Genomic DNA, 18,866 nt, shown 5'->3' with positions numbered 1-18,866 from the left:
GGCCTCATCATGACAGTGGAGGAAGTCATGGACCAACATGTTGGAATGGAATGGGGATTGGCATTAAAATGGCCAGCCATCAGGAAATCCTGCATTTTTCTTGTGGATGGAGCAAAGATGCTCGACAAAGTGGTCCCCCAATCTATGTTGGGCCACACCAGTGTAGAGAAGGCCACTTGGGGAGTACTAGACGCCATAGGTGTCCCCCAGAAGATCTGCAGGTGAAGTGGTGCTTCACCTGGAAGGACGGTTTGGGGCCTTGAATAGAGGGGCAAGGTGAATGGGCAGGCATAGCACTTTGTTTGCAGGCAGGGTTGAGTGCTGGGGGGGGGAGATTAGTGGGGAGGGATGGACAAGCGATCGCTGCAGAGGGCAGCGGGGAGGGAGGGGTTCTGTAGACAGTGATGGAAGTTGCAGAAAGTGATGTGCTGGGGTGGTAAGTAAGGACAAGAGAAACTCTATCCATGTTAAGGCTGCGGGAAGATAGGGTTCCTTTCTACAGACTCAATCTACAAGCGAACCTCACACTAGGACTCCCAAATCCCTTTGTACCTCCAATCCTTAAACATTGCCATCTGAGGCGGGGGTGGGGGCAGTTGATGGGAGTGTGAGGAGAATAAAATGGAATGGGTGCCTAATGCACAGTCTGGATTGATTGGGCCGAAGGGCCTGTTTCTCGTCCACATAACATCGCGCCCTGGGACTGACTGATGAGAATGCTTTGCAGTAGCAGACACTGAGGGTAATGTTCCAGTGTTGATCTTTAACGCCCAATATAGCAAAGCTGCTTCATCACATTGGGATGAGTGTTTCCAATTCCCCAGCTGTGGTGACAACAATCCAAAGGACCATGAAGAGATAGGAGCAGAATTAGAACATTCTACCCATCGAGACCACTCCACCATTCCATCATGGCTGATTTATTCTCCCCCTACTGATCAAGAACCTACTCTGCTTTGAATACACCCACTGTGTCTGTGGCAATGAAGTTCACATCATTGAGAGGGAGGACATGCCCCAGAAGAAAAGAATACAGAAATTAACACTGTCAGGAAATAGGGCAAAAAAAAAAGAACAGTGGTTTATTTCGGTTTAAATTTTTATTGAACATCGAGCAGCTTTTAAGGCGAGTTTAATGCCTCCTGCCCCATTCAACTGCTCACCCTTCACCCACCCACCACTGTTCACCACCCCACCCCCCCCCCCCCAGAGTCTGCCTGGTCTCTACCTGGACTTCATCCCCAGGTTGGCCGTTTCGTTCAGAGTTTCCAGCATTTTTTTCTGTGCCATTGCCCTGCGCAGGTGTAGCCTGTAGTCCTCCATCAAGAGGTCGTCGTAGCGTTGCACGGCCAGGAACGTTTTGTTAATGATCAGCCCCGAGTTGAGGAATAGGCTCCGGGTCGGGAAGTCAGAGACGGTGAACATCCACCTGGAGTGGAAGGAAGAAAGGGTTAGCTTTCCTCTCACTGCCTCTGTGCCCAGCCAAGGTCATCACGTCCTGAAGGCTGAAACTGGAGAGGGTGCGGAGGAGGTTTCTTGGGACTCGTGCGTGTGCTTTTTGCTCAGCCATTTAATTTAAATTTAGTTTTCAGAAATACAGCAGAACAACAGCTCAACGAGCCTACACTGCCCAACTACACCCATGTGGCCTATTTACCATGAACCAGTACGTCCTTGGAAGCACCCACACAGCTGTGGGGAGAACGCATAAACTGCTTACAGACAGCAGTGGAACTGAAGCCAGGTTACTGGCTTACAGCAGCATTACACTTGCCACAATGCTGCTCTAAATGTAATAAAGTCATAATTGAGTTGATAATGGCTTCAACTCTACATTCTCACCCTAACCTCAATTTTTCACTTCTTGCCAATTATATTATTGGTTTATTATTGTCACTGGTAGTGAGAACCAGTCCTATGTACTGTTCTTACAGAGCATTGTCATTTAAAGTAAAATTGGATAGGTATATGGACAGGAAAGGAATGGAGGGTTATGGGCTGAGTGCAGGCCACTGGGACTAGGTGAGAGTAAGCATTTGGCACGGACTAGAAGGGCCGAGATGGCCTGTTTCCATGCTGTAATTGTTATATGGTTATATCAGATCATTATGCAGAGCATTGAGCTAGATAAGGTAAGTTTAAGACCATAAGATATGGGAGCAGAATTAGATCATTTTGCCCATTGAGTCTGCTCTGCTGATCTATGGCTGATTTATTCTCCCTCTCAACCCCATTCTCCTGCCTTCCTCCCATAAGCTTTGATGCCCTGACAATTCAGGATAAAGTGTAAAAGCTACCAAAAAAAGTAGATTATGAGGCCAAATGTCCATCTTACCCTACAAGTCTGATCACAGGGATAGATCCATACTTGCGACTGGTGCTATGCGCTATCAGGCTGTTGTATCTTCCACCCAGTGGGAGGGGTGTAGAAGGGGGAACGTCTGGGAAGGATGGGGGTCTTTGATTATGTTGTCTGTTTTACCAAGGCAAGGAGAAGTGTAGACAGTCTACAGAGGAGAGGTTGGTTTCCATGATACAGTGAAAGGTTTGTCTTGCAGACCGTTCGTACAGATCAAATAATTACACAGTGCACTGAGGCAGAATGTTACCCGAAGGACTGATTTCCAGAGATGAAGTCAGAGGGAGCTCCCCTGACACAAAGTCACCATTTGACAAGGAGAAGCCTCAACAAGCTCTTGTGAAACTTGTCAATGAGCATGAAATGGAAAACACTCCAAGGGCTAAAGTCACCTTGTACAAAGAAAGTTGGTTGTGGTTATTGGAAGTCACGGGAGTAGCAGCTCGCCTGGCAGTGGTATTGTGCCCAAATATGCGAGGATGCAGAGGAGATTCACCAGGATGCTGCCTGGATTAGAGAGGGTGCAGAGGAGATTCACCAGGATGCTGCCTGGATTAGAGAGGGTGCAGAGGAGATTCACCAGGATGCTGCCTGGATTAGAGAGGGTGCAGAGGAGATTCACCAGGATGCTGCCTGGATTAGAGAGGGTGCAGAGGAGATTCACCAGGATGCTGCCTGGATTAGAGAGGGTGCAGAGGAGATTCACCAGGATGCTGCCTGGATTAGAGAGGGTACAGAGGAGATTCACCAGGATGCTGCCTGGATTAGAGAGGGTGCAGAGGAGATTCACCAGGATGCTGCCTGGATTAGAGAGGGTGCAGAGGAGATTCGCCAGGATGCTGCCTGGATCAGAGAGGGTGCAGAGGAGATTCACCAGGATGCTGCCTGGATCAGAGAGGGTGAAGAGGAGATTCACCAGGATGCTGCCTGGATCAGAGAGGGTGCAGAGGAGATTCACCAGGATGCTGCCTGGATCAGAGAGGGTGCAGAGGAGATTCACCAGGATGCTGCCTGGATCAGAGAGGGTGCAGAGGAGATTCACCAGGATGCTGCCTGGATCAGAGAGGGTGCAGAGGAGATTCACCAGGATGCTGCCTGGATCAGAGAGGGTGCAGAGGAGATTCACCAGGATGCTGCCTGGATTAGAGAGGGTGCAGAGGAGATTCACCAGGATGCTGCCTGGATTAGAGAGGGTGCAGAGGAGATTCACCAGGATGCTGCCTGGATTAGAGAGGGTGCAGAGGAGATTCACCAGGATGCTGCCTGGATTAGAGAGCATGTCCTGTGAGGAACAATTGAGCAGGCTCGGGCCTTGTTTCTCTTTGGAGAAAAGGAGGGTAAAAGGTGACTTGATAAAGGCGTACAAAATGATAAGAGGCATAGATCAAGTGGACAGCCAGAGACTTTCTTTTTCCCAAGGTGGAAATGGCAAATATGAAAGGGCATGATTTTAAGGTGATCGGAGGAAAGTATAGGGGTGGGGGGATGTTAGAGGTGGTTGTTTTATTAACAGAATGTGGTGAGTGTTTGGAACACACTGCCAGGGGTGGAGGTAGAGGCAGATATATTAGGAACATTTATGACACTCTTAGAGAGGCCATGTATGATAGAGAAATGGAGATCCATGTGGGACGGAAGGTTAGATTGATCTTAGAGTAGGTATCGGCAGGTATCCTGACCTCTGCAAGGGACTGGCAGCTGAGGTTCCCCGACCATATCGTAGCCACCACCCTGCAATCAGACATTGTCCTTGTGTCTGTGTACGAAGCAGGTGGTGATGCTGGAGCTGACAGTCCCATGGGAAGATCACTTGGAAGAGGCCTTTGAAAGGAAGCTCTCCAAGTACGCAGGACTGGTCAGCAACTGCCAGCAGGCTGGATGGAGAGCGAGGTATCTCCCAGTGGAGGTTGTTTGTAGGGGATTCGCAGCCTGTTCCTTAGCCAGAGCCTACAGCAATTTGGGCATCGAGGGAGAGAGGAAGAGGAGAGCCATCCGCAGTACCACCGATGCGGCAGAGAGGGCATCAAGGTGGCTGTGGCTCAAGAGAGGGGCGCCATGGAGTCATGTGTAGCTAGCCATCTGGACACAAGCTGGGGTCTGATCAGCCCCGGCTGGGTCACCTGGAAGAGGGTGTATGATGTTGAAAGACCCGAAACACCCGATGATGCCAGGAACATCACTGAAGATGTGTCCAGAGGCATCAGTAGATGTATGCACACAGAGTAGGTTATAGAGATTGGCACAACTTCGTGGGTGGAAGGACCATGAACTATTCTGTGCACTATGTAGTAAACTTAGCATCAGAGGCTGAATTAAGACCTGACGGAAGCTTATACAATTCTAAGAGCAGAAATAGAGTAGGCAGCCAGAATCTTTTTTTTTCCCCAGGATGTAGACATCAGGCACTGCAGGGCATGCATGTATGGTGCGAGGAGGAAGGCTTAAGGGGGACGGGTGAGGCACATTTTATTTTTTTCAGGGAGTGGTGGGTGCCGGGAAAGGTCTGCCAGGTGTGGTGATGTAGGGAGATAAAATCGAGGCACTAAGGAAGCCTCTGCTGCAGGTGTCCCCAACCTGGGGTCCACAGACCCTCAGTGAATGGGAGGGGGTTCATGGCATAAAAAAGGTTGGGAACCCTTGCTCTAGAAACTCTTAAGGCAATCCAAAGCTTAATAGGCAGGGAAGGGTCGGATATAGACCATGAGATTAGTTTAATTTGACATTGTGTCTGACATAAACATCGTGGACCGAAGGGCCCGTTACATAAGACATAGGTGCAGAATTAGGCCATTTGGCCCATCAGGTCTGTTCTGCCTTTGCATTTTGGCTGATTTATTATCTCTCTCAACCCTTTTCTCCTGCCTTCACTCAGTACCCTTTGATGACCTGGCTAAACAAGTATCTATTAATGTCTGCTCTAAATATACCCAATAACTTGGCCTGCAAAGCCTCCCATGGCAAAAATATTTCCACAGATTTACCACCCCCCCCCACCCCAAGGATAAAGAAACTGCCCCTCATCTCTGTTCTAAAGAGACATCCTTCTGTTCTGAGGCTGCACCCTCTGGTCCTAGACTTCCCCACTACAGGAAACATCCTCTCCACGTTCTACTCTATCTAGGCCTTTCAATACTCAATAGGTTTCATTGAGATTCCACGCCCCCCCCCCCCCCACCACCCCAGCATTACAGCCTTGCTTTTATATTCTCGTCCTCTTGAAATAAATGCCAACATTGCATTGAAACAAGGATACAAGAAGAATGGGCCTGAGAGGGTTAATATACCAGCCATGATGGTGGAGAAGTCCCAGTGGGACATTTGGCCTAATGTTGTTCCTATGTCTTATGGCCCCAGGCTATGCAGGGTGCAACATGGAAAGAACGCAGAGAGTTGGTTGTTGCTGTAGTTCAGACGCCATGTTATGCAACACTTCAGAGGTAGAGCACAAGGGCTGATGGCACAGTGTTGGCAGCGAGCAGTCCGAGGTGGTAGGTAGGCTGCTGGAGTGAGCTGTGGAAAGAGGAGCCAGCCACACACAACTCCGAAGAGTGCAGGGGGAATGGAGTTGAGGGTCTACTCCGCAATTTGATCAAGGCTGATTTATTATCCCTCTCCCTGCAATCTTCAACACCCTTACTACTCGAACATATCAACCTCTGCTTTAAATATACCCAATAGCTTTTCCACCACAGCCACCTGTGGCAATGAATTCCACAAATTCACCACAATCTGGCGAAAGAAATTCCTCGTATCTCCTGAGGGGTGCTGTTGTATTCTGAGGCTGTGCCTCCTCTGTAGGAAACCTCCTCTCCTTGTCCACTCTATCTAGCCTTTCAATATTCAATAGGTTTCAGTGAGATTCCTCCTCCTCATTCTTCTAAACTCCAATGAATACAGGCCTTGATCTATCAAGCACCACTTCATTCATTAACCTTTTCATTCTCATGAACCTCCTCTGGACCCTTCCCAGTGCCAGCTCACCTTTATTAGATAAGGGGCCCAAAACTGCTTGCAATACCCCAGATGTGGTCTGACCAAAGACTTCACTCACCCCACCCTCCCACCACCCCTCAACGCCCGCCCCTCACCTGTTCTTCAGCCCCGAGGAGCCGCAGATGACATTGATGTTTTCGAACTGGATGCTCGTGACCTTCCCATCTGCGAAGGCGTCGGGGAGGACATTCTCGATTGCCGACATGATGTCCTGGTGGCTAAGATCTAGCTCAGCCTGCGGTGGATACCACAAAACAAAGGTCAGCTGTAGTCAAAATCCGGGCACCGATTCTTGGTTGGGACACCCTCGTGGAAGTTTGCTGCTGAGGTCACACTCCGCCAATCCCACCTCCCCCTCCGTTGCTTGGACAACACCACCTCAGGCAGGATCAACCTTCATTCCCTAAGGGGACAGTTGGCCCCACAGCCTACTGCCCCATCGTCAGTAATTATGTTGCCGCTGAAACAAAGAACTACTTTGTTTAATGAGTCGCTAATTTAACTTCACTCTCTGGGACCAGATCAGACTCCATCTCCAGGATTCCCAGGGCATTCCAGTATTCCCAGGATTCTCCTGAAAGGTTAGCAATTCCAGGCTGACCTTCAACCATCCAATGTCCAATGCAAGTTTAAATATCTAATACCAGTGGGCATGCGTTTAAGGTGAGGGGGCAGCGTAAGCTCAAGGGAGATGAGCACTCTTTATCATGCTCTTTATGTTGTAACTACATGCTGGTATTTATGTATTTATTCTATATTATTTGATTCTATATCTGTACTTCTGATTCTATTTTTATATAATTCTTTATTCTGTGTAATTGTTGAATTTTTTTTTTGTTGCATGCCGTGCCAACACACCACAGCAATTTCCTAATACTGTACATATAAATGTCAAGTTTGAACAAAGTTAATAAAGTTGATGTATGGGTCAAGTTTTTGTTATATATGCACAGACCGTGGTGAGTTCCTCGAGCCGGTTGGTGGCGGAGCCAGATACATTGGAGACGTTCAGGTGGCCCATGAATGTACAGAGAATGGAAGGGCTTGGACAGTATGTAGGCATGAGGGTTTAGTTTAGTTGGCCATTTGATTACTAATGTAGCTTCTTGGCACAACACCGTGGGCTGAAGGGCCTGTTCCTGTGTTGTACTGTTCTCGGACAATTGCCACTTCAGGTTGAAACACTTCGTCTGAAGCAGCCATTTCCCATGATAGATTATGTGGACATGATGCGTTCCTCCAGCATCTCTGTTGCTCTAGGTTTGGTCTCCCTGAGGCCCCACGTACCTCCCCAGGTTGTGTGCATGCAGTTGTGGGTTTGGGAGATAGCTGGGATGGTCTTTCCAGCGTCTGTGGGATCTCAGTTTGCTTCTGCGATTCCCACCTGTGAACTCTTCAGACCATGAAAGAACTTCACCGGGAAGGAGTAACTAGGGAGTGACCTGTAATTTTTACTGGGACATCTTTATGTTTGTATTCAGATCCTCTTACAGTAAAGTCCAGTGGGATTTGCTCTCCTCGTTGCCTAATGCTACAGTGAGTTTCCTTCTGGTTTCAGCACAGGGATCAGAATGACAAGTGGGGGTCTTACTGAAACATATAAAATTATGAAAGAAATAAAGACAGTCTGCACCATAGAGCAGAATTAGGCCTTTCGGCCAGTAAAGTCTGCTCCGCCACTTGATCATGCATGGCTAATTATGTGTTCCCTTCCAACCCTATTCTCCTGCCTTCTCTCTAAAACTTTGATGTCCTTACTAATCAAAAACCTGTCCACCTCTGTTTTAAATACACCCAATGACTTGGCTTCCACAGCCACCCATGGCAATGAATTCCACAGATTCACCACCCTATGGCTAAAGAAATTCCTCCTCATCTCTGTTCTAAAAGGTCATCCTTGTATTTTGTGGCTGTGTTCTCTGGTCAAAGGCTTTCCCACTACTGGAAACACCCTCTCCATATCCACTCTATCTTGGCCTTTCAATATTTGGAATGTTTCAATGAGACTCTGCTCCCTCCCCCCAACCCCATTCTTCTAAACTTCAGTGAGTACAGACCCAGAGCCATCGTATGTTAACCCTTTCATCCTAAGGATAATCTATAGTCAGGGGGGCGGATAGGAGATTTTGTGGGGAAGATCGGGAGTCTTGGATGGTATGTTGCTTCCCTGGTGTTGGGGTCCGAGACATCTCAGATCGGGTGCAGGTTATTCTCGAGAGGGAGGGCAAGAATCCAGATGTTGTGGTCCATGTAGGGACCAATGACATGGGTAGGATGAGTGAGGGGGTCCTGCGTAGGGAGTTCAGGGAGTTAGGTGCGAAGCTGAAGAGCAGGACCTCCAGGGTAACAATCTCAGGATTTCTACCTGTGCCACGTGCGAGTGAGGCAAGGAACAGGAGGATTATAAAGATTAATATGTGGCTGAGAGGATGGTGCAGGAGGGAGGGCTTCAGGTTTGTAGACAATGGGGCCTTGTTCCAGGGAAGGTGGGATCTGTTCCGAAGAGACGGTTTACACCTGAACTGGAGCGGTACTAACATTCTTGCAGGGAAGTTTGCTAGAGCTTCTTGGGGGGGGGGGGGTTTAAACTAAATTTGCAGGGGGCGGGGATCCAGAATGTGAGAGAGGATAGCGAGAGGAAGAATAAAGGACAGGTGGGGACTACACGGTTCCGGAATATTAAGTGTGTAGTAGAGGAAGGTGGGGCGGAACAAGTGATAAGGAGGACTCGTGTACAGAGGGATGGTCTGACGGAACATGGAGTTAAATGTGTTGAAAGAATAAGTAAATGTAGGAAGGACAACAAAATTCTAGGGGTGTATAGCCCGATGGGAGTTCGGGGAGCTGGGTTAAGCACAATAGGCAGCGATTCAAACAGAGAGAGGAGAAATGGGTTAAAAATTCTATATCTGAATGCACGAAGTGTCAGAAATAAGGCGGATGAGCTTGAAGCTCGGGTGCGAATGGGTAACTATGATGTTGTTGGGATAACGGAGACATGGCTGCAGGGAGATCAGACCTGGGAAATGAATGTACACGGGTATACGTACTATCGTAGAGACAGAAATGTGGGCAGAGGGGGTGGGGTGGCCCCGTTGGTGAGGAATGAGATTCAGTCCTTTGCAAGGGGGGACATAGGGTCAGGAGAAGTAGAGTCTGTGTGGATAGAACTGAGGAACAGTAAGGGCAAAAGGACCCAAATGGGTGTTGTCTACAGGCCACCAAACAGTAGCATGGATATTGGGTGCAAGTTGAGTAGGGAGTTAACATTGGCATGTGGCAAAGGTAATGTCGCAGTAGTTACGGGGGATTTCAACATGCAGGTGAACTGGGAGAATCAGGTTGGTGCTGGACCACAGGATAGGGAGTTTGTAGAGTGCCTACGGGATGGAACAACTTGGAACAACTTGTAGGAGAGCCGACCAAGGACAAGACTATTCTGGATTTAGTGTTATGTAATGAACAGGATTTGATAAGCGATCTTGCAGTAAAGGAGCCATTAGGAGGTAGTGATCACAATATGATAAGCTTTTATCTGCAATTTGAGAAGGATAAGGGCAGCTCGGAGGTGTCAGTGTTGCAGTTGAACAGGGGAAACTATGGAGCCATGAGGGAGGAGCTGGCCAAAGTTGACTGGACAGATAGCCTAGCAGAAAAGACAGTGGAACAGCAATGGCAGGTATTCTTGGGAATAATGCACAAGGTGCAAAATCAGTTCATCCCCCAGAGAAGGAAGGATTCAAAGGGGGGAAAGGGGCCACAGTGGTTGACAAAGGAAGTCAGAGACTGCATAGCATTAAAAAAAAGGAAATATGACAGAGCTAAGGTGAGTGGGAGGACAGATGATTGGGAAATTTTTAAGGAACAACAGAACTTAACTAAAAAGACAATACGGGGAGAAAAAATGAGGTACGAACGCAAGCTAGCCAGGAATATAAAGGAAGATAGCAAAAGCTTTTTTAGGTATGTGAAGAGAAAGAAGATAGTTAAGAACAATGTTGGGCCCTTGAAGAATGAATTGGGTGGAATTGTTATGGGAAACAGAGAAATGGCAGAAGAATTTAATGAGTACTTTAGATCTGTTTTCACTAAGGAAGATACAAGCAATCTCCCAGATGTATGGATGGGCCAAGGACATAGGGTAACAGAGGAAATGAAACAGATTGACATTCGGAAGGAAACGGTGATGAGAAGACTGATGGGACTGAAGGCTGACAAATCCCCAGGTCCAGATGGTCTGCACTCTAGGGTACTAAAGGAGGTGGCCCTGGAAATTGCGGATGCATTGGTAATCATTTTCCAATGTTCCTTAGATTCAGGATCAGTTCCTGAGGATTGGAGAATGGCTAATGTTATCCCACTTTTTAAGAAAGGAGGGAGGGAGAAAACAGAGAACTATCGACCTGTCAGCCTGACATCAGTGGTGGGGAAGATGCTAGAGTCCATTATTAGGGATGAAATAGTGGCATATCTAGATAGCAGTGATAGGATTGGGCCGAGCCAGCATGGATTTACCAAGGGTAAATCATGCTTGACTAATCTGTTGGAGTTTTTCAAGGATGTAACCAGGAAGTTAGACAGGGGAGATCCAGTGGATGTAGTGTACCTCGATTTTCAGAAGGCATTTGATAAGGTCCCACATAGAAGATTGGTGGGTAAAATCAAAGCTCAGGGCATCGGGGGGGAAGGCATTGACATGGATAGAAAACTGGTTGGCAGATAGAAAGCAAAGGGTAGCGGTGAATGGGTGTTTCTTGGAATGGCAGGTGGTGACTAGTGGGGTGCAACAGGGCTCGGTATTGGGACCACAGCTGTTTACCATTTACATTAACGATTTGGATGAAGGCATAGAAAATAACATCAGCAAATTTGCTGATGAGACTAAGCTGGGTGGCAGTGTGACATGTGATGAGGATGTTAGGAGAATTCAGGGTGACTTGGATAGGCTGGGTGAATGGGCAGATACTTGGCAGATGGCGTTTGATGTGAATAAGTGTGAGGTTATCCACTTTGGAAGTAAGAACAGGAAGGCAGATTATTATCTGAATGGTATAGAGTTGGGTAAGGGAGTAATACAAAGAGATCTCGGAGTCCTTGTTCATCAGTCACTGAAGGTGAATGAGCAAGTGCAGCAGGCAGTGAAGAAGGCTAATGGAATGTTGGCCTTTATTACAAAGGGAATTGAGTACAAGAGCAAGGAAATCCTTTTGCATTTGTACAGAGCCCTGGTGAGACCACATCTGGAGTATTGTGTACAGTTTTGGTCTCCAGGGTTAAGGAAGGACATCCTGGCTGTAGAGGAAGTGCAGCGTAGATTCACGAGGTTAATTCCTGGGATGTCTGGACTGTCTTACGCAGAGAGGTTAGAGAGACTGGGCTTGTATACGCTGGAATTAAGGAGATTGAGAGGGGATCTGATTGAATCATATAAGATTATTAAGGGATTGGACAAGATAGAGGCAGGAAATATGTTCCAGATGCTGGGAGAGTCCAGTACCAGAGGGCATGGTTTGAGAATAAGGGGTAGGTCATTTAGGACAGAGTTAAGGAAAAACTTCTTCTCCCAGAGAGTTGTGGGGGTCTGGAATGCACTGCCTCGGAAGGTAGTGGAGGCCAATTCTCTGGATGCTTTCAAGAAGGAGCTAGATAGGTATCTTATGGATAGGGGAATCATGGGAGGAACCGGGTATTGATAGGAATTGATCAGCCATGATCTCAAAATGGCGGTGCAGGCTCGAAGGGTCGAATGGTCTACTTCTGCACCTATTGTTTATTGTCTATTGCCTCTGGACCCTCCCCAGAGCTAGCACAATGCCAGGAAAGGTGACTCAGTGAGACTAAGTCTAGGAGGTGTAGCCTTGAGATTCGGGGAGGTAGATTCAGGATGAGGGTGAGGAGAAACTGCTTTTCCCAGAGAGTAGTGAATCTGGGAACTCTCCGCAGTAGAGACTACCTCATTAAATATATTTAAGGCCCAGTTAGATTTTTACATAATAGGGGACTTAAGCGTTATGGGGGGGATGGCAGGTAGGTAGAGCTGGGTCCATGGCCAGATCAGCTCTGATCTTATTGAATGGCAGAGCAGTCCTGTTCCCAGTTCTTATGCTTTTAAGTAAAGTGTTTTGGTTCTTTTGAACATCCGCATTTCCAACTCTTGATCTCTACCTCAGTTCACTTTACCTCCACCTGCCACATTGGCACCTGGGATATGGAGGTTGTCTCAAGAGGGTGACTGAGCAATGCGTGGGTCTGTAGTTCACTAGAACAAGAGGTAATCTCGTTACCAGTACTGAGGGACTTAGGGAACTTTGAAAGGCTAATGCTGAAAGCCAACAGAGAGTATTGGGAATGGACACAAGAGAGTCCGCAGACACTGGAACCTGAAAGATCTCTGCAGGTCAAGCAGCATCTGTGGGAGGGGGAGAGGAACAGCCAAAGTTTCAGGTTGAAACCCTTCATCCGGATTGTAACTGGATATACTGAGAATAGGGAGTTCTGGAGAGAGAAACAGATAATGTTTTAGGTCAAGGACAGGAAAAGTAAGTGAACATATTAGGCTGGAGAGGAGCAGAGAGAACAAGGCAACGCTCCGTGATAGGGTGGAGGAGAGGTATCTGATGGGTGTGGGGGTTTGCAGGCTTGTTCATTGGAGATCTGTCTGGGGGTTCCTCACATTCACTCTTCACTGTTCACTGTTCCAAGCCTATCCTCCACACCAGCCTCTTCAAGGTCTGATAGTCACAGGCAAAGAGGGAGATAGATGACTTTTACCGGACATTCTATGCAGACAGTCAGAGGCTGAGAGGCAGGAGTGTCCTCAAATTTCCGAATTCCAGGCATCTCGGTATCCAGAGATTCGTACTTGGAGATAATTTGCTTGAGGTGTTTCTTCCTAATGTAAATCAGAAAACGTATTAGAGTTAGAGAAAAATACAGCATAGAAACAGGCCCTTCAGCCCATCTAATCTGTGCCGAATCATTTAAACAGCATACTCCCATTGGACTGCACCAGGACCATAGGTCTCCATACCTGTGCTGCCCATGTACCTATCCAAACTATTCTTAAGAATTGAAATCAAACTTGCTTGCACTGGCAGATCATTCCATACTCTCACGCCCCTTTGAGTGAAGTGCTTTTCTTTCATGTTCCCGCTAACATTTTCACCTTTCACCTTTAACCCATGACTTCCAGTAGTAGTCCCACACAACCTCAGTTGAAGAAAGTCTGCTTGCATTTACCCTACCTATGCCCCTCATAATTTTGTATACCTCTGTCAAATCTCCCCTCAATCTTCTACATTCCAAGGAACAAGTTGCCAACCTATTCGATCTTTCCTCATCAGACCTGACAACATCCTTGTAAATTTTCTCTGTACTCTTTCAATCTTATTTACATCTTTTCTGTAGGTAGTGACCAAAAATACACACAATACTCCAAATTAGGCCTCACAAACATCCTGTACAACTTCACCATAACATCCCATCTCTTCTACTCAGTTTTTTGATTTATGAAGGCCAATATGCGAAAAACTTTCTTTACAACCCTATCTACCTGTGATGCCACCTTCCGCGAAGTATGGACCTGTATTCCCAAATCCCTTTGTTGTACTGCTCTCCTCAGTGCCCGACCATTCACTGTGCAGGACCTACCCAAGTGCAGCACCTCACACCTGCTATTATTCAGCCATTTTCCCCAGCTGGTCCAGATCCTGATAGTATGTCTTGCTACCCTTGGTGTCATCTGCGAATTTGCTGATCTAGTCAAACACATTATTATCCAGATCATTGATATAGATGACAAACAGCAATGGACCCAGCACTGATCCCTGTGGCACTCCACTAGTCACAGGCCTCCACTCAGAGAGGCAACCATCTACTACCACTCTCTGGCTTCACCCACAAAGCCAGTGTCTAATCCAATTTGTTATTTCATCTTGAATGCCAAGCGTCTGAAGCTTCTTAATCATCCTCCCGTGCAGGACCTTGTCAAGTGCCTTGCTAAAGTCTATGTAGACAACATCCACCCTCTTGCCTTTGTCAGCCTTCCTGGTACTTTCTCAAAAAACTCCATAAGATCTGTTAGACATGACCTACCACGCACAAAGCCATGCTGACCATCCATAATCAGTCCAGGTCTATCCAAATGTTCATATATCCGATCCCTTAGAATACCTTCCAATAACTTTCCCACTACTCTGTCAGGCTCAGCAGCTGATAATTTCCTGGTTTATTTGTAGATACTTTCTTACTCAGCGGAACAACATTAGCAATCCTCCGATCCTCCGGTACCTCACACGTCGCTAAGGATGGTTTAAATATCGATGCTAGGGCCCCTACCATGTCTGCACTTGCCTCCCACAGGGTCCGAGGGAACATTGTGTCAGGCCCTGGGGATTTATCCACCCTCATTTGCCTCAAGACAGCAAACACCTCCTCATCTGTAATCTGTACAGGGTCCGTGGTTGAAGCCGCTTTGCCTCACTTCTATAGACTCTGTGTCTGTCTCCTGAGTAAATATCGATGCAAAGAATTCATTTAAGATCTCTGCATCTCTTTAGGCTCCACGCATGGATTACCATTGTAATCTTCCAGAGGACCAATTTTGTCCCCTGCAATCCTTTTGCTCTTAACATATATGTAGAATTTCTTAGGATTCTCCTTTACCTTGTCTGCTAGGGCAATGCCATGTCTTCTTTTAGCCCTTATGATTTATTCCTTAAGTGTTCTCTCACATGTCTCGTACACTATAAACAGATCGTTTGTTCCTACCTGCTATGCACCCCTTTTTTCTTTTCTTAACCGGGGCCTCCATATCTCTTGAAAACCAAGCTTCCCTGAACCTGTTATCTTCACCTTTTATTCCTACAAGCTTTTGCAGGCCTTCCACTTACCTTTGCCAGAAAACAGCCTGTCCCAATATGCAATTACCAGATCCTTTCCGATACTGCCAGAACTGGCCTTTCGGGACACCGAGGAGCAGATAAGCCCGCAGATTTTAGAACGGCGCAGGAAATACAGGGTAGTAGTTATGGGTGATTTCAACTTCCCTCATATGGACTGGCACCTCCTGAGTGCAAGGGGGGTAGATGGGGCTGAGTTTGTCAGGTGTGTTCAAGAGGGATTCCTGACACAGTATGTGGACCGGCCGACGAGAAGAGAGGTACTTTTTTAAAGGATTATATGGGTCAACACAACATGGAGGGCTGAAGGGCCTGTACTGTGCTGTAGTGTTCTATGGTTCTATGGTTCTCCAATGTGGAATCTCAATCTGTGGACCAGACCGATCTCCTTACATATTTACCTTGAAACTAATGGCATTGTGATCACCGGATGCGAAGGATTCCCCTACATTAACTTCTGTCAACTGCCTTGTCTCATTCCCGGAGAGCAGATCATACTCTTGGAGAAAAAAAATTTAAAGGGCTTTAGAGTAAAATAACTGGTGTTTCTTAGTCCCTGTCTCTCAGGAAGAGATCTATGTACTGACCAGTGTCTCTCAGTCCCTCTCTTTCAGGGGGAGATTTGTACACCAACTGGTGTCTCTCTGTCCCTGTCTCTCAGGGGCAGATCTGTGTACTGACCAGTGTCTCTCAGTCCCTCTCTTTCAGGGGGAGATTTGTACACCAACTGGTGTCTCTCTGTCCCTGTCTCTCAGGGGCAGGTCTGTGTACTGACCAGTGTCTCTCAGTCCCTCGCTTTCAGGGGGAGATTTGAACACCAACTGGTATCTCTCGGCTCCTCTCCCTCGGGGGTGGGGGGGGGGGACATCTGTACACTGACCGGTGCGTCTCAATCTCGCTTTCCTGAGAGATAATTTCTGTACACTGACCAGTGTCTCTCAGTCCCTCTCTACTGAACAGTGTCTCTCAGTTCCTCTGTTTCAGGGCAGTATCTTTACATTAACCTGAATCTCTCAGTCCCTTTCTGTTTGGGGGGCTGGGGTGATCGGTACACTGGCCGATGCCTCTCCCTTCCTCTCAGAGAGCGATCTGTACACTGACCAGTGTCTCTTTAGTCCCGCTCACTTACGGAAAGATTGGTGCACTGACTGATACCTGTCACTTCCTCTCCGGGAGTTCTCTGAGGGCAGGATGGTTTGAAACCCTGGATGTTGTGTTAGACTATGACTGGATTTTCGTTCCCCTGCGCTCGGATTGCTTGTGGTTCATGGAATAAGTTGTACCTTCCAGCAGGGACGTTAATTGTGGATGTTCTATGTACCTACGCTGACTTGAAGATAGTTGAGCGTCCGGTCTTTGTGGCATTAATTGTTTCAGAGAGTAGATTGTAGCTCCCTACTGATGTTCCCTCCTGTTCCGAAGACTCTTTATCTGGGAGAAAGACAAATCAAATCCTCAATGTTGTCCGCAAAGTTTACCAAGTATGCGTCACCCCAATAATCTCGTTCACATACGCCTCATCATCACCATGTGAGATTCGCCAACAACAGTGGTGTCATCAGCGGATTTACAGATGGTGAAATCCCCGTGGAATGCTTGGGATTCCCCCAGCGGCTCCAGTGTCCTCCCACATTCCAAAGATGTACGGGTTGGGATTAGTAAGTTGTGGGCCGGCAATATGGTGACGCTCGTGGGCTGCCCCCAGCTTATTCTCGGACCGGGTTGGTCGTTGACGCAAATGATACATTTCACTGTGTGATTCTATGTACATGTGACAAATAAAGATTACCTTTCATCTTTATTCCCAGGGTTTTGGAATCAAGACCAGGGGATGTAGGTTTAAGGTGAAAGGTGTGAGATTTTAAAGGGTGCTGAGCAGCAACATCTTCATGCAGAGGATGGTGGGAGTATGGAATTACCTGCCACCAGAAGTGGTAGAAATGCGTACAATAACAATTTTTAAAAATTTGGACTGGAAGGGTTAAATTGAAGACTAAGTTGGCAGTAGGGGAGGAAAATGAGAGGACTGGAATATAAAAGCAAGCATGTACTACTGAGGCTTTATAAGGCTTTGGTCAGACTGCATTTGGAGCATTGTAACAGTTTTAGCCCCATATCCAAGGAAAGATGAGCTGGCCCTGGAGAGGATGAAAAGGAAATTTACAAGAATGATCCCAGGAGTGAAAGTCTTGATGTGTGAGAAGTGTTTGATGCCTCTGTGTCTTTAATCACTGGAGTTTAGAATAATAAGGGGGTTGCTCAGTGAACCTACCATGGATAGAGTTGATGTCGAGAGGATGTTTCCTATTCTGAGAGAGTCTAAGACCAGGGGTTACAGCCTTAGATAGAAGGACATCCCTTTAGAATAGAGATGAGGAAGGATTTAGCCAGACGGTGGTAAACCTGTGGAATTTATTGCCACAGTTGTGGAGGCCAAGTCATTGGGGATATTTAAAACAGTGACTGATAGGTTCTTGATTGGTAAGACGAAGTTAAAGGTTATGGGGTGAATAGGGTTGAAAAGAATCAGCCATAATTGAATAATGGAACAGACTCGAGCAGTTTAACGGCCTAATTTGGCTTCTATACCTTACGGTCTTGTTGGCCAGAAAGAACGGCAATCAATGAACAGGAATGGAGGCGGCCATTTTGTGAGACTGTCCTGGCAGCCGCTATTTTGTGAACTGTTCGATGAACCGATGCTTAATCAGAGCAGTTGAATATGGGCACAGGGAATTCATGCTAATGATCTGCTAAATCTGAGAGCATTCTCCTGTAAGCTGGTTATTGTGTAAAAAAAATGTCAGACTTGAAGAAGCAATCGGTAATCTCATTAGACCCAGTGTCCGGGTGAGCCGGTTTAACTGGTTTGAACCAGTCAGAGTTGAATAGAGCAAAAGAAGTCAGCTAAGGCACAAAGCTGAAGGTGAAGACCATAGAACCACGTTCCTTGTTGCCCTGGGCTACATTCAATGGGAGGCTGACACAGGTCAGTCAGATGACCTTAAGCCAACATCACCTGATAAGGAAAAGTATAAAATTAGATTATTTTGGGGGCTCACATGGTGACAGTTCTCCCAAGACCAACCATCGTGAACGCAGAGGACCCCGCATCGGAGTGTAGATTCCTTTCCAGAGTATCACCTTTTCTATTCTTTGACTGTTTGTGGAGAGTCAGGAAAACATAGTACGTGTGCACACAGGTATTCGGTTGAGTAAATTCACATGCTTTTTAGTTGATCCAATAAAGGTATTTGGCACTAAATACCTATTCTCTCTGTGCCTGACTGATTATTATTACCAAGGGGTAATCCTTGGTTAAAAGTATATGGGCCAAATGAGGCTAGCTCAGTTAGGCAGAGCCAACTTGGACTGTATGGATGAGCTGGGCCGAAGGGCCTGTTTTCTGTGATGCATAGTGATCTCCTGCTTCAGGGGTCCAGCCTCCCAGCTGCCTGAAGTGGGGAATGGTTGGGATACTGGGAGACTAGATAGATAGATAGATAGATAGATAGATAGATAGATAGATACTTTATTCATCCCCATGGGGAAATTCAACTTTTTTTCCAATGTCCCATACACTTGTTGTAGCAAAACTAATTACATACAATACT

At 46.9% G+C, this 18,866-nt stretch overlaps 1 protein-coding gene across 1 annotated transcript in view; it reads right to left on the bottom strand.

Moving 5' to 3' along the window:
* Window positions 1-1,223: 1,223 nt before the first annotated feature.
* Window positions 1,224-18,866, bottom strand: part of LOC140719006 (putative uncharacterized protein C19orf81) — a 66,239-nt gene continuing 48,596 nt past the window's right edge. The window contains exons 3-6 of the mRNA XM_073033315.1: window positions 16,578-16,683; window positions 13,124-13,244; window positions 6,448-6,587; window positions 1,224-1,429 (exon numbers count right to left, since the gene is read on the bottom strand). Coding sequence (XP_072889416.1) covers window positions 1,225-1,429; window positions 6,448-6,587; window positions 13,124-13,244; window positions 16,578-16,683 — 572 coding nt within the window. The 3' untranslated portion in view covers window position 1,224. The remainder of the gene's footprint in view (window positions 1,430-6,447; window positions 6,588-13,123; window positions 13,245-16,577; window positions 16,684-18,866) is intronic.

This window comes from Hemitrygon akajei, chromosome 31 (genome assembly GCF_048418815.1).
Source record: "Hemitrygon akajei chromosome 31, sHemAka1.3, whole genome shotgun sequence".
NCBI classification, from domain to species: Eukaryota; Metazoa; Chordata; class Chondrichthyes; order Myliobatiformes; family Dasyatidae; genus Hemitrygon; species Hemitrygon akajei.
Note: the sequence above shows the minus strand (reverse complement) of the source record. Positions and strands in the feature narration are given on the sequence as shown.